Raw genomic sequence first — 15278 nt, forward strand, 5'->3', positions numbered from 1 at the left:
GAAGTCTTGTGGCATGGTAGCAGACTGCCAGACTCCAGTCCCAGAGGGACTGAAGCTGAATCTCCAGGAAACCAGTTGAGTGCTGCTGCAGTTAATTTAGTGGCCAAACCTGCCCACTAGAGGTCAATTAGGGGAAAAGATGGTTTTGGGTACTATAAGGTAGCAGAGAGTGTAATATTCTGTAACTTATTTTCTTGGGTTAAGGTGATCACAACCAAGAATTTAGTTATTTGCTTTTGATTTATTAATCCCTGCAGGTAATTAGATCTGTAATCAACTTTAAGGTAATGATTTAAAATAAAAGATTTCCCTTGTGAGAAGTGGCTTCATTGTTTTTATTAAACATCTGTACAGAGACTGTCTGCATATATTTAAGTTTGGGTACCTGGTTCCAAATGATGGGAGAACTTCTGCTCTAGAACGGACACAGCTGTTGTCATAGTTAAAACGGCATGTTAAATTGTGATGCACCTACAATTTCAAGTTGTGCTTAATTTTTAAACTCTGCAAATACATTGACAAGTCCTGATAATGCTTAACTAAACATGGCCATAAAATGTTATTGAATAGTTGTATTTAAATTGTTTTTAGTGCAAGTTTTTATTTTTGTTTTGACTTCCCTACAATTATGTTGTGACCCCTGTCCTGTAAAGCATAACAGCACTTTACTCAGTCTTTTCCTGTAACGTCAAACAAGTGTTACCAAAACCACCATTTACGAAGAGCTTATAAGCATAGACCTCAGAAATGCAGACTGCAAATGCCTAATAACTAAGGACAGTACAACAGAATTCATACTCTTCATACTGCAGGCTCATTCTACCTCGCATACTCACTTGTTCAAATGATGAACAACTTGTGGGACTTTAACTTCTTGATTAGGATGGAATACAGGCACTTGAAGACAAAGGCAGGAAAATGAAGTGGTGGCAAATTTCATGTATTCTGTAATATCAGCAAATCATTATGTATGTTATTCATAATATTGATTCTATATATTTGTATATGTAATGTCCAAATTGTAAGTCACTTCTGAATTGTTTTAATTGATGTTCCAGTATTTACATTTATGGCATTTGGCAGACGCACTTATAAAGAGCAAGGTACAAAAGTACTTTTAAGTCTCTGTTGATGAATACATTATCACTGGTTCACTAGGTTATAAACTTAGGATACCATCAACCTAAACGTGTTCAGGTTGTTTTTTTTTTTTGTTTTTTTTAAACATGCACAACAAACGAGGAGAAAAGTGCTAGTTCAAGTGTCAGTGACTCAGCTGTTTGGACATCTAGGGGAATTTAATTCCACAATATGAACAGAAAAGAGTATATATACACACTATATGGTCAAATGTTTGTGGACACTTGACCAGTACTACAATAGCATTACCAAGACATGGTTGGTCCTACAAAAGCAGGATCAAGACACGATTGGTGTGGGTAAACTTGAACGGCCCACACACAGAGCCCTGACCTCAACCACTCTTAAAATATTTTTGCCTAAACTATTCTTTCACTAGAAACTTTGTAAATTGGTGATCTATTCAAAGCATTACCATCATCATGACGGATTGTAAAAGGAACTGCAATGCAAAGGTTTTTACCTTGTTGCATAACTGATAAGGCCAGAAATTGCATTAATAGTGAAAAAAATCCATAAATGAGTTCCAGTTGACTTCCTATTGCAGAAGATATGATAAGGTATATAACACGTTCTTAACTCAAAATATCTGCCAAAATGAGTTACCTTAGTTGAGATTTAAAACTCTCTCAAATCCACAAGCAAGGTTTAAATAGTCATTTGTTACAGTAAGGAAGGAAACGCCCCTGATATCAACCATTTATTGATCACGTGTATCTCATGTGGGCCAATTACGCATCGGCTTCTGATTGGTCAATCTGCTAGGCCAATAAGAGCAGCGCCAGGTCAGGCTGAGTTAACGTGTGCGCAGATGTTCCTAATGAGGGCTGATTTTTCTTCAGAGGGCTTAAGTACACCTAAAGGTGGCACAAAGTCTGTTGGTGTTTTAGATCATTCTCTTTGATAATTCTACCATGGCGTTTTCTCTGGTAAGGTGGTTTCTTTTTAAAGAGAATTATTTTCGATAAGAAGTCAACTCTAAAATGAGCATTTGTTTTTTTCTTTATTGTCATTATTATTTGCTTAGCATTAGCTCAGTTTTTGTGTTTGTGTCGTCAGTCATGTTGTTCATGTCCATTGCTATCGTTTGTTAATTTTCATGAAGGTAAGCAATAAAAAAAAAAATGCAAGGTCCTTTCCGTGTCTAACGCCTTCGGATATAATGGTAAAATTTTTTTTTTTTTTTTTTTTTTTTTTTTTTTAAAAGTGTGTGTGTGTGTGTGTGTCTTGTTTTTTGTTTCTTTTAACCACTGGTCATTGAGGTTCAGTTTGACTTAAAGGTCCAAATGTTCACCTTGTTTGTTTTTTAATGTACTAAAGCGAGCAAGCAAAGGAAAAGTCAAGGTTGCATGGTACCTTTTTTTTTTATTTTATTGTTTTTTGTGATTTTGTAATGCTACTTTTTCTGTCTTTGTCTCAGAGAGATAATCCCAGAGCCGTTAACCGTTGGGACACAGAGACACCAGCCCTGTCCACATGCAGTAACGCAGACATCTTCCGCAGGATGAACACCATGCTGGGGAACTCTCTGGACCTCACCGGGGTGTGCACGACTCCCAGTGCCAAGACTAAACGGGATTCACTGATGGGTAACTTGCTGGCGATTAGTCCTGGATTGTTACCAGAAATGCTTGACAAGCTGTCCAGCAGAAATCCTTTTTACATAGTACTGTTAAATCCTGCTTCATTATGCAATACTTAAACTTAACTTTTTTCCCCATTTGGAAATGTGAAATTTGTGTAGTGTTAAGAATATTAACATACATAATTGAACCAAAGGAAGGCTTTGTAGTATCAGTCAAGCTAATGTAAAGGGCCTTTAGATGCTCTAGCTGCCCCCATGCAAAAGGGCCTTTAGATGCTGCTCTAGCTGCCCCCCATGCAAAAGGGCCTTTAGATGCTGCTCTAGCTGCCCCCCATGCAAAAGGGCCTTTAGATGCTGCTCTAGCTGCCCCCCATGCAAAAGGGCCTTTAGATGCTGCTCTAGCTGCCCCCCATGCAAAAGGGACTTTAGATAATGCTCTAGCCGCCCCCCCCCCATGCAAAAGGGCCTTTAGATGCTGCTCTAGCCGCCCCCCATGCAAAAGGGACTTTAGATGCTGCTCTAGCCGCCCCCCATGCAAAAGGGCCTTTAGATGCTGCTCTAGCCGCCCCCCATGCAAAAGGGCCTTTAGATGCTGCTCTAGCTGCGCCCAGGCAAAAGGGCCTTTAGATAATGCTCTAGCCGCCCCCCCATGCAAAAGGGCCTTTAGATAATGCTCTAGCCGCCCCCCCCATGCAGAAGGGACTTTAGATAATGCTCTAGCCGCCCCCCCCATGCAAAAGGGCCTTTAGATGCTGCTCTAGCTGCCCCAGGCAAAAAGGCCTATAGATAATGCTCTAGCCACCCCCCCATGCAGAAGGGACTTTAGATAATGCTCTAGCCACCCCCCCATGCAAAAGGGCCTTTAGATAATGCTCTAGCCGCCCCCCCCATGCAAAAGGGCCTTTAGATGCTGCTCTAGCTGCCCCAGGCAAAAGGGCCTATAGATAATGCTCTAGCCGCCCCCCCATGCAAAAGGGCCTTTAGATGCTCTAGCCGCCCCCCCATGCAAAAGGTGCCTGTTAATTGGGACCCAGTGCACCTTCTACACTAGCCCAGCAAGACATGGTACACTACGGTTAGATTATTTAACTGTTTGTTAGCCTTTAAATTGATCATTGGGTTTTAATGTGTTGAGTTAATTGCATTTCTTCTCATGATCGATCCATTACGGATGAGTCTTAGAAATACTAAGACATGATGCATGAATATGTAACGTGCGTCTTGCTTGTTGCACGTATTGTTTAGTGAAACTTGGATGGTTTTGAACTCGTTTCTGGTTCTTTGTTTGCCAGTAAGATGAATTCTTGATTTCTGTTGTCTGCTTAGTTATCAGTAAACTAATGCATCTGTATCACGTATAAGTCCTGGAAACAAATATCAAAAAAAATAAGAACACTGTTTTAGTGCCTTTCCATGTGCAAGCATGTTTATTCTTCATTCATTTGTTCTTGGATCATGCAAGTTACCTAATCTAGTGCTGCATTGGTCATGCAACATCAAACACCCGAGACATGCGCTAATGCTGCTGAATCAGGCCTTGAGCTCCTGGATGACTTCCAGCTCAGAGTAAGCAATGCAGCGCTTCCATCCTTCAGCCTCTGATCATGCAGCCTCAGGCTGCCACCTTTCTGTGATTTGCCAGGCATTTCTCCTATCTCCTTTTCGCTCTAGCCTGCATGCTTCCTCATCTGCACTGCCTCAGACCAAGGACGGCATCTCTGGGGAAGGCTGCACAAATTTAGCTTGCAGGGGAATTTGAGCGCAACTCTGTGGTATCTTGGGGGGGCTGTGGGATGATCATTAGCAGCAGAGTGTGAGGGCATCGGCACCTCGGTCACATGTCACTGCATGGCATCTGCAGCGGCCTCGTGCAGTCCGGCTTGCCAGCTTGCAGATTTGTTCTGTGACAGAGCTTAGAGGGAGTCAGTGTTTATCAGTAGAGGCTGCTTTTGAGCTGCGGGGTTTTTTTTTTGTTTTTTAAAAATACCTAGCAGCTGATGCAGAGCATACACATACTTTGTTTTTTCTTTCTTGGGTGTATTAATAGAGCGTGCGGATTCTGATCCGTGCGCTATCCGGAGCAGGATGCTTTTTCCCAGCAATGGGCAGGAGTCATCTCGTGCTCTGCCTGATGTCACCGAGCTGGGCCTGGGCCTGCAATCCCTCAGCTTATCTGGTTGGGAGAGGCCGTGGAGCAGCCATGACTCGGACTCATCAGCCCCAAACAACAACTCAAGTGAGTAATGCTTTCAAAACTCTCTTGGATATTTCCAGCTATTTGTGAGGATTTTTTTAAATTAAACATTAAAAAACAAATTTACATATTTAGAAATTACATACATTTGAACATAAAGTTAAAAAGCTCAACATTGCTGTGTTGTCATTTCAGTGTTCCATTGGAGTTTCATTTGTTAATTTTGAGCCTAGACAGTAACACTCCTGTAAACAAGGGCTTGTCTACAATGTATGCTTGGCTTTTTAACTAAGATTTATTTGCCAAATAAACTCTGTATACATATCAAAAGTAATGTTTCAAATTTGCCTTTTTAGTTTCTGAGCTAATCCATTTTTATGGTATTGTTTTACTGAAGCATAGTTTGTACAGGGATTCAAAACAAGGCTCTCTCAGATTCCCTGCCTCCCTCATGACCTGCCTATTCTTAATGGTTACGTTAGCTCAGATTTTTTACCATTATTACCCATTTCTTGAAGTTTGAGATTTCCCCTTGTAAATGGCATTTTGTTTACTCCTGTGACTAATCAGCCTTTGTTAATGTGAATGCTGTTTTGCAGTGCTTGGGATGTTGGGAAGTCCCCTGGGCCAGCTCCTGAGCAAGCCCCAGGGCATAATCACAAACGAGCCCAGTACAGGCGCTTCAGACTTCCTAGAAAAGTTTCCAGCCTTGGCACGCCTTAACTCCCGTTCCCTGTTGGGTTCCCATTCCAGTAGCCCAGTGGACTCTGAGACTAGTGGCTTTAGCTCTGGTTCTGATCATCTTTCTGATCTGCTAGTAAGTTGGAATTGACTTCCTTACTTGGAATACACAATCTTATTTACGTGATTTTTATTTTTTTATTTGGATAGCATTTGGGTAATACTTTTCTTCTTTGCAGTCCTCTTTGAGGATCTCCCCCTCCGTGCCCTTCATGCCTAGTATGCAGAAAGACCCATTAAAGCTTAGTCTTGGCTCCCGTTTGGACCATGACAGTTCTCCCTTGACCCCTCCACCCAGTGCTCCGCCAGGCAACAGTGTGTCTCGCCGCTGGCCTGGAGCGTCAGTGTGGCCTAACTGGGATCTGCTGGAGACTCCAGATGGCCCGTTCAGCATTGAGAGGGAGGCTCGTCTTCACAGACAAGCTGCAGGTATGCCAAGTTGTATTAGATTATGTTAAAGGCTTGCCTTTTTGACTGCATTTAGTCAGCATAGAAAAACAAACTACCCTGGTCAGAGTACTTCCTATGGAGCTGCATTTTACTCCACTGAATTGAAACTTGTTTTTGTTAAAAAAAAAAATGCAAAAATGCAGCAACTCACAAGAGCTACAAACAGTTTTTGTTTAACTGGTTAGTGCATCCCTTTCCCCTAAGCCTAGCTGGCCACTAATTTCTCTCATAATGTTGTTTTGGTTTTCTTGCACTAATTTATGCTTTTGGCTTAACCAACAGAGCCTTGTTGATATAATCAGGGTAAATGTAATTTCAGTTTTTTGTTTTTGTTTTTTTGGTCTTTGCATTGTTGATGCTGGTTTAGTATAGACATTCATTAATGCAGTGGACTGATCTTGTCTTTACATGCCAGCAATTAATGAAGCAACCTTCACATGGAGTGGCCAGCTCCCATCCAGAAACTACAAAAACCCTGTTTACTCCTGCAAGGTCTTCCTTGGAGGAGTTCCTTGGGACATTACTGAGGGTGAGGTTTATTTATTTATTTTGAACCTATAAAAGCACTTATCTAATTTGTGATGACTGAGATGTGTGGGGTTTTACTCTTATTTTCCTATCTTCTCTTTTGGTTTTAGCTGGCTTGATTAACACATTTAACTGTTATGGCCCATTGAGTGTGGAGTGGCCTGGTAAGGATGGCAAGCATCCTCGCTGCCCTCCTAAAGGTAATATGCCTAAAGGTAATGCAATGGGTAGGTTATTCAGTTCATTCCAACACTTTGGAGGTGGTGTGCACCATCAGCTGGGTGAGAGGCACTGGAGTTTTTGATAACTGGTATTTGGAGGTAGAAATTCATGTGATTATGGGTTTTTTTTGCTAACAGCAGATTAGAGTTGCACTTGACAAACCTGCATGTGGTGTGAGGTGTACAAGATTTACCTTAATTTTCTGACATCTCAAGTTGCTAGTTTGCAAGGAGTTCCATGTCTGTGCATTGACTGAGACTTGTCTGTTCTAGGTTATGTGTACCTGGTGTTTGAATCTGAGAAGTCAGTGCGTGCTCTGCTGCAGGCCTGCACACAGGATCTGCTTCATCCTGAGGGCTACAGCGAGTACTACTTCAAAATGTCCAGCAGAAGGATGCGCTGCAAGGATGTAAGCCTTACATTTGCTACCTTTGCTATTGTGCTAACCTCCAGCTTGATGGGAAGACTTTCCACTGTGGCTCAAGGGGTTTAAGGCTCTTGATTTATTGTTTGGAGGGTTGGGGTTCAAGCCTCAGCACTGCCAAGCTGGCACTGTTGGGCCCTTGTGCAAGGCCCTTAATCCTCATTGCTCCAGGGATGCTGTGACCTGAACCTCCAAATAAAGTTGGGATATCTGAAAGGGTTTGTGCTGTAATGTATGTGACGGGCTTCTATTTTGGAGCATGGCTGTGGAAATTTTGCTCCTCAGCCAAAAGAGCATTAGTGAGGTCCGGCAAGTCAGTATTTCAGTTAATGCTCTGTGGCATCCATGGCAACATGTTTTGTGACCTCGCTTTACTGAAACAAAGATGCAGAAACGTGTTCCAGCCGAGAGAGACCTAAATATCAGTATGATGGTCAGGTGTCCACAAACCTTTGATCCTTTAGTGCATGACCTAAGGCATGCAGCTTCTGTTTGGTAACACTTTCGTCCTGTGACTTTTAGGTGCAGGTGATCCCGTGGGTAATCTCAGACAGCAACTATGTTCGTTGCCCTTCTCAAAGGCTAGACCCCAGTAACACAGTGTTTGTAGGAGCTTTACATGGCATGCTCAATGCTGAGGCCTTGGCCAGCATCATGAATGATCTGTTTGGTGGAGTCATGTATGCTGGGATTGACACGGACAAGCACAAATATCCAATTGGTAAGATTTGATTTTGGTGTTAAATTTCAAGTGGGGAGTGGTGGAGGAAAAGGATGTGTGCCAGCATTGTTTTGGTGAACGAATAGGAACATGGGAAAAACAGCTTTGCTAAATCAACCTATAAGGGATTGCTTTTAAGAATTAAATATTGACTGTATTGAGCATTCTGTTGAATTGTCTTACTAAAAAAATAAAAATTAATGATCGATGCCCAAACTGATTTTCATTAGTGACAAATGTAACACTTGAGACATTTACTGTTGAATTGCTTTTTAATTTTTATATTTAAAAAGAATTAAGTGCATACAATGAATCAGCTCTTCAATTAAATATCTAATTTGTATTGTCTTGCATCCCTCAGATTATATAGGGCCTGTATTTTATATTGACTTTTTTCATTCTCAGGGTCTGGTCGTGTAACCTTTAACAACCAACGCAGTTACCTGAAGGCTGTTAGTGCTGCATTTGTTGAAATCAAGACCCCCAAATTTACAAAAAAGGTATAAAATTCAGTGGTTTAATTCTTCTGCATTACTCAAGTAGTAATAATTCACATTTGAAATCTGAAAATATTAAATTTCCTGACCAACCCTATATGATAACTAGAGGATCTGTTGGGGTTTTAATTTGGTTTTTAGGTTCAGATCGACCCATATCTGGAAGATTCCATGTGTCAGGTGTGTAGCCGTCAACCTGGACCCTTCTTCTGCAGAGACCAGGTAAAATCAAAGATTTTCTGAGATGGATTGTATCATTACACATGCACAGTTTGTTAAAAGCTTTCTATTCTGAATTTTGTAGACATTACATTTATTTAGATTTGGAACTTTAAAAATTACCAAACAGACCAAATTGTGTCCCTGTTTTGACCTGTTTATCATACACAGGCCTGCTTCAAGTACTACTGTCGCTCATGCTGGCACTGGCAGCATTCCATGGATATCCTGAGCAACCACCGCCCTCTAATGCGCAACCAGAAGAATAGGGACTCCAGCTAAAGGCCTTGCTTAACATGGCAGCATAGTCCTCCTGCCTGGACTGCCACCATGCCTCCAGACCAGCTCCAGCGCCAGGCCTGCAACAGGCATCCCTGACAGTGTGGGTTTGCGCAAGCGCTGTAGAAAGTTCACTTTGGCACTTTTTTTTTTTTTTTTGGGCTTGTTCACGTTGGCACTTTGCACAGTGATATGATGGGTTTGCAGGGGTCCCCAAAACATTGAAAATTTCCCTGGATTTTTGGGGTGAGAATAAGGCCATGGTTCAGAAGCAGGTGTTTTTTCTTTTCTCTCTCCTTCTCAGGTTTTTTTTTTTTTTTTTTTTCTCCCTTCTTTCATGAACAGTCATGCAAGTTTCTTTAACTAACCGAAGCCATACAGTGCCTTTAAATTGGTTTCTCCTAGCTGCTTTTCCCATTGCAGTTAGCTGGGTTTTTACTTTAGAAACATACATAAAGCCCAACTTTCATCTTCCAGACATTTTTACGCAGTTATTTTTACTAATTTTTTACATAAAACGGTTTTAAGTCAAGACAAAGAAGGTTGAACAGAAATCTACCTATTGGCTTTTTAATTTCTCAATTTTTTTTTTTCCCTTTCTCCACAACTTTTCTGGAGAGTTTTCTCCCTTGTCCGGCTTTACGTTCTGTGGAACAAGGGATTTGGGTGTAATGTTATCACCAACCCAGAATTTTTACTGCATGCCATTCAGAGGCATTGCTTTTACTGGGTTGCATCAAGTTTTTGGATCAACTCAATCAGAAATGTGAATGGCCATAGATTGCACATAGTTTTATTGTTGCACTTTTTAATTTGCACTTTGGAAGGGGGTAGATTTTTAATCACTTATTTTTGAACATCAGCAGGTATTGCTATGGGCATGACCTCAGATTACAAACAGCTGCTTGTTGAATGTAAAACTCTAAACTTCACTTGAATGTACCATTGGCGCCTTAGTAGACCAAATGCAGATGTCACTTTATTTCCAGCCCCTGGAATATCAAGAGATGTTCTGAACCTGGACTGTCATTTCTCCACATTGATTCCTTGCTGAGCCTCTTGAGCCCAGCTGCTTTGTCTTTTATTCTACCTCATTGTGGTCTGCTGACTTTGTGTACTTAGAGCTGTGAAGTTGTTTTTTTGATTGGGCACAATAAAGGTGTTTAAGCATTCATATTGCTTTAGTTTGGTTTCTCTTGATTTTGACTGATCGTCAAAACGTAGGGTGATTGTCTTCATTACACTATAAAAAAAATTGCCTTTTTAAAAATGTGGTTCTTTTCCAAATGTCCACTAGGTGGTGCTGCATTCTAATGCAACTATGCACTGCTGACTGTTTTTGTGACCAAACCAGTGTCTTTAAGTACCCATAAAATCCTCATACACTTCAGTTAGTCTAGAAGCTTTTCTTTAGATTCTTGGACACTTGCAGTCACTACAGTTCAGAGAGTGTTTAAGCCCTTTATCTGGATTACTTTCTGCAAGTAAATGGGCCGAGATGGTTGCTATCTGCAGCACCGGACTGATTACCTCTGTTAAAAGCCAGAACCTCAAACATTTCCTAAGTTATTGTAGTTAATGGTTTAATTACATCAATTAAACTAATTATTTTAAAATGGTAACCTGCAAAACTTCTAAATCTGTACAATTGTTCCTTTGGTCACTTCCTTTATCAAGGTCTCCATAAAACCAGCCCAGAACCTAAAAGATCAGCTGTAGTGTTTAGTCAGAATGATGAGTGGGTGGGTGAACAGAGATGTGGGCTTTTAGGATAAAAAAAATTGGTTCATTTCAAGAAGGCTTTCCAAACCTGGAAGTGATTTAGTGTGTACCTGGCAGTTAATTCTTCTATACATTGGTTGGGGGAATAACCATCCTCCTTTGTCGGGTCACTTCTAACCTAGATAAGAAGTGTGATTTTATGGGAAGAGGTGCTGGTATGTTGGGCTGAAATATTATATAGTGGTTGAGTTGATGTAAATCTTCCTCGTGGTGGTTTATGTAAGTGCTGAGCTGCTGCACCCCCCCCCCTTTTTTTTTAAGCCCAACACCCCTCCAGATCTGGTGTATTTAAAATCCCCATATCCATCCTTCCTACACTGCTGTATTGCATGTGATGGATGGAGCAAAAGCTATTTTTCAAATGAAGTCTGGAGCCTCGGCTTCAATGTCATAAACTTCGGTAGGTGTCTTTGCAGATGCACAATACATGCCAGAAAGTGATTTTTTTTTTTTTTATTTCCCCTCCAAAGATAATGTGCATTCAAGACCTCCTTGTGTGTTGCCTTCTGGAAAATGGAGTGTGAGATCTGAGTAGCCTGGGGCATGAAGTGTTCCTTGCATCAAGTGTTCCTTGCTGGTCTATTTCTGGCCAGTAAGAGGCAGTGTGAGGGGTCAAGTGAAGCTTTTCTGAAACGTGAGAAAAGAATAGCTGGCAACAGGGTTCAGTTTTTCCCACTATTATATAAGCACCTTTCATTTGGTCAAATGTCCCTGCCCATTACATAACCTGGTGCTGCAGTGTCTAATACAAGAGTTCTTGTGAGGTACAGTATAGTACTTTTACTACAGCTGGATTTAGTAAGGTTGTTCTACTGTGCCTCAAGGAAAAATAATGCAGCCAAAAATGCTAAACTAAGTTGGGGTGTCAGTAACTAAAATGGAAGCAAAGCTCAACCCTCCTGCATTTGTAAACGTCAGCACTCGTAGGAAACTATAGATTATGGGGTTAAAGTTCAGCTCTTTCTTTAACTACGGCTCAATGCTTAGAATGGAGGCGAGCTCGATGAGCGTGGGAAAGAGGGAGGGCTTGGACAGGATATGCCACCTCATGAAAGAACAACGTAATAAGGCAAGATAAACTTATTTGAGCTGTCAGAAGGAAGCAATAGTGAGAAACGGTGCCAGAGCATGTTTTCTCTCTGCATCTTTACCTTAAAGTCTAATGTATGACCATCTCTCAGGATTATACTGGCCAGTCTGTGTTTTTCAGCTCCCTACTGGATAACTTGTCGGACACTGATCCTGGGGCCAAAAAGAAGTTTATCTGAACATTAACTCATCCAAGGTCATGTCCTGCATAGCCATGACCCCTCTATCCTTAAAGGTCATGCTCAAAGTTTAGCGTTATACCAGCTCTGTTTCCTGAGAGCACAGATGGGAAATGGTGATAAAACCTTGCTGCTTCATCATTCAGCAGTTTGTTTTGGTTGGGAGTTGAAGATGCTTGGCTTCTTAGAGGTATTCAGAAAATTCATTAATTTCTTTACCTAATCTTTATATACATTTTATTCATTGCTACCTTTTTTAGGTCTTGGTTCACTGCATGAACAACTTCAATAACTAAGCTAATTTGTGTCATCGCACATAAAAAATGCACGTGTGTAGTCATATTTAAAATGTCAAATAAGTGAAAGCACAGAACTATAAGTGAAAGAGAGAGATGTAACTAACCATGTTGTTGATTGCCCCAAAATTCCAGCAAATTGTCATGGAAACTGCACAAGCCTCATTGGCCTAGTTAGACTTTGGGGTGGGGGTGTGTTTGTGTGGAGAAGGGTGTTTATTTGTATTTATATATATATATATATCACACGGTCCCAGTTCATCACTGTTTATGCTTGTGGTTGTTTTAACCATTTCTAGGTGTAGCTTTTGCTTTCATTTCTTATAGTACACATGGACAGGATAGTGAGATTACTGAAGGGGAAGAAGAGAATAGAAAAGATTGGAATAATCTTTAGAGGAAATACAGGCTTCAGCTCGTTGCAGCTTGGCCTTAACTGTCCTTCCTGCTTTAGCAGTTGCTTTATCGTCTGTGGTTTGTCACTTTCCCTGAAATGGGGAGTGTGTGCATTTGAGATACTTTCACGCCAGCTGGCTGCAACCCCCACTGTGAGGAAATATGACCACTGAGAATGCAAGAGCTTGCAGAAACCACAACTGAAGAGTCCAACTGAACACCGTAACACTGCAGCCACTCTAAATCACAATGCCAAGATCACAGTAAGAGTGTAAGCGACCCATAGAGTTCAGAGAAATATGAGCTCACTATGCATGGTACAGGCAAAACAACTCTGTAATACCAAAACACAAGACACTACAGTCAAAACAAAGATGCAATTCACGCTTTAGCTGAGCTTTGTAAAAGGATCGGAGTAAAGCATCTGGAGAAGTGTTGGGATGGTCTGAAATCTGAGCTTTTTACTTGTCACAATTCAACATCATAAAACATTCATTATGTATGATTAATGCTTGACTTAGCTGCTTAGACAGTCCTGTATCCAACGAAAACAGTGACGCATCAACAGCGATAAAACCACTTTAAAAGCTGAAAGGAGTTCAGAAGCTATGGCACTGTTGTGCTAGACATGAGGTAACTGTTACTCATTGCTTACTAATGCTAAAATACTTTCAATATGAGTAGAAAGCCTCTTTTTTTGTCATTTTTATTTCTTCCCGTTATCCCCAGGTATTAATTAATCTTGTTTCTTTCGGGGGGGTCTCCTATACTCGAGAGTGTTTCTGCTGTTTCAAAAGTGCAAATGCTAGAATAGTTATAAAGATAGAAATTACTGACTTCTGAGTAAAGGCAGCATTTAACGAACTATTTTTTTTTGTTTCTGTCCTGTCATCACAAAAGCACTAAAAACTGTATTTTTTCTTTGTAACATTTCTTTCTATACTCTTTTCACTAAACGGTGCAATCAAACACTAACTTTCTTTGGGAACAAAACAGAATCATATTTCAATTCAACAATGTAGTTTTCTGAACTATATATATATATATAGTAAAAAATATTTTACCATATGAATGATATAAGCCCAAGTGGACATGAGTGAGCTCCATTCTCTAGATTCCCTTAAAGTGAGCAGTGATGCTTCAATCTGCCAATAACCAATTGTTAGGAATTGGACCATAAAATAGCTCTTGCTCTCTTTAGGATAAAAGAATGAGTAGCATGTAAAGCTGTAACTGAATGAAAGGGAATGCAAAAGAACTCCAGTGGCACACTCAGACTGAAAGCAAAATAATGGGTCTTGATAAGAGTAAATAATATATACACCCATAAGGGAAGACCTGGTTCTAATTTGAAGCAAAATAGTTCTGTTCTTACAGGAGCAGGATCGTAACGTAAAAAAAAAAAAAAAAAAAACTCCTCTAAATCTTTTAATGATGGATGCTTTTTTTTGCAACTTTGCATCTACTAAAACCTTTGCTGTGATGACATTGAAGAATATCTTTAGTCTTTGACACAAGACCTTTAATTTGAATTATAACAGCCAAAAACAGAATACAATCATTTAGCAAACATTGGCATTTGTAGGTACTATTTAAGAACAATTTGATCATTCTTAAGAACCTTCATTATGGGTACTAATGGGATAGGAGAGCAGAGGGGGCAGGGAGAGGTGTGTGGTAAGGTGAGAGAAGACAAAGATGAAAGAGAGAAAGAATGGTGCTCACAATGAGATGCCTCGAGGGAAGGTTGTTGGTCCTAGGCTCATTAGCACTGAGGCGCTGCACTTACAGAGCAGACTGGAGAGGAGAAAGAGAAAGAGGGGACGGGGTGAGAGAGTAAAGAGGCAGGGAAGAAGTAACCCATTTCTCCTCCTTTTTTCTCTCTTTGTTCAACTCTGGAGAGGCGTTCTTGAGCTCCATGGACTGGTGGGAAGTTCACTGCTCTCATTTTCATCTCACCACCATGTACATGTAAACTGTCAGAAAAAAGGCCATGTAGACCCAGAAGTGTCTATTTGTGTTAAATATCTTTTTACTTACATATACAGAACAGGGAGTGTTCCAGGGAGTGATCTATCCATCCTTCCATCCATGTATCCTTTCTTACATTCATCTATCCATCCATCCATCCATCCATCCACCCATCCATCCTTTAATGCTTTTGATGTGAAGGTTGTAGTATAGGCTGCCATACTTGTTTTTGAACCACAATTCAGTAAATAATTTTTTTTCTACTGCTGTGACTAGTATACACAAACACTTTAACCATACTAACACTATAATCATAGAAAAAAAAAAATAAAGGAAAAAGAAAAGTTTTACGGTGACTGTCCATGAGTAAGTAATTCCTCATCCTATGAACCGTATGATCTGCTTGTTTTTGTTGTAAATCACCCAAATTTGATAGAATTATCATCTGCTACTCATTTTTTCTTGCACTGAGTCAGCTCATCTGCATTCCTCCTTCAAGGCTCAGGAGGATAGTTAACTGATCGCCCATAATTCTTAGAATGCCAAAGTGTGTGTGTGTGTGTGT

General features: G+C 40.5%; 1 protein-coding gene across 3 annotated transcripts; it reads left to right on the forward strand.

The window, feature by feature from the left end:
- Positions 1-1948: 1948 nt before the first annotated feature.
- cpeb1b (cytoplasmic polyadenylation element binding protein 1b) lies at positions 1949-10174 on the forward strand. Of its 3 annotated transcripts, none has more exons than XM_060859276.1 (12): positions 1949-2069; positions 2561-2729; positions 4773-4961; positions 5519-5736; positions 5840-6089; positions 6526-6639; positions 6749-6853; positions 7133-7269; positions 7807-8005; positions 8411-8505; positions 8644-8724; positions 8893-10174. In XM_060859276.1, exons 1-12 carry the CDS (start codon positions 2055-2057, stop codon positions 9001-9003), a joined length of 1683 nt encoding a protein of 560 aa, XP_060715259.1. In that variant the 5' UTR covers positions 1949-2054; the 3' UTR covers positions 9004-10174. The 3 variants fall into 3 exon arrangements, with proteins under 3 accessions (XP_060715259.1, XP_060715262.1, XP_060715260.1); XM_060859279.1 differs by having other exon boundaries at positions 6749-6838; XM_060859277.1 differs by lacking the exon at positions 1949-2069 and adding an exon at positions 2170-2245.
- Positions 10175-15278: the final 5104 nt, after the last annotated feature.

Source organism: Tachysurus vachellii, chromosome 23, assembly GCF_030014155.1.
Source record: "Tachysurus vachellii isolate PV-2020 chromosome 23, HZAU_Pvac_v1, whole genome shotgun sequence".
NCBI lineage: Eukaryota > Metazoa > Chordata > Actinopteri > Siluriformes > Bagridae > Tachysurus > Tachysurus vachellii.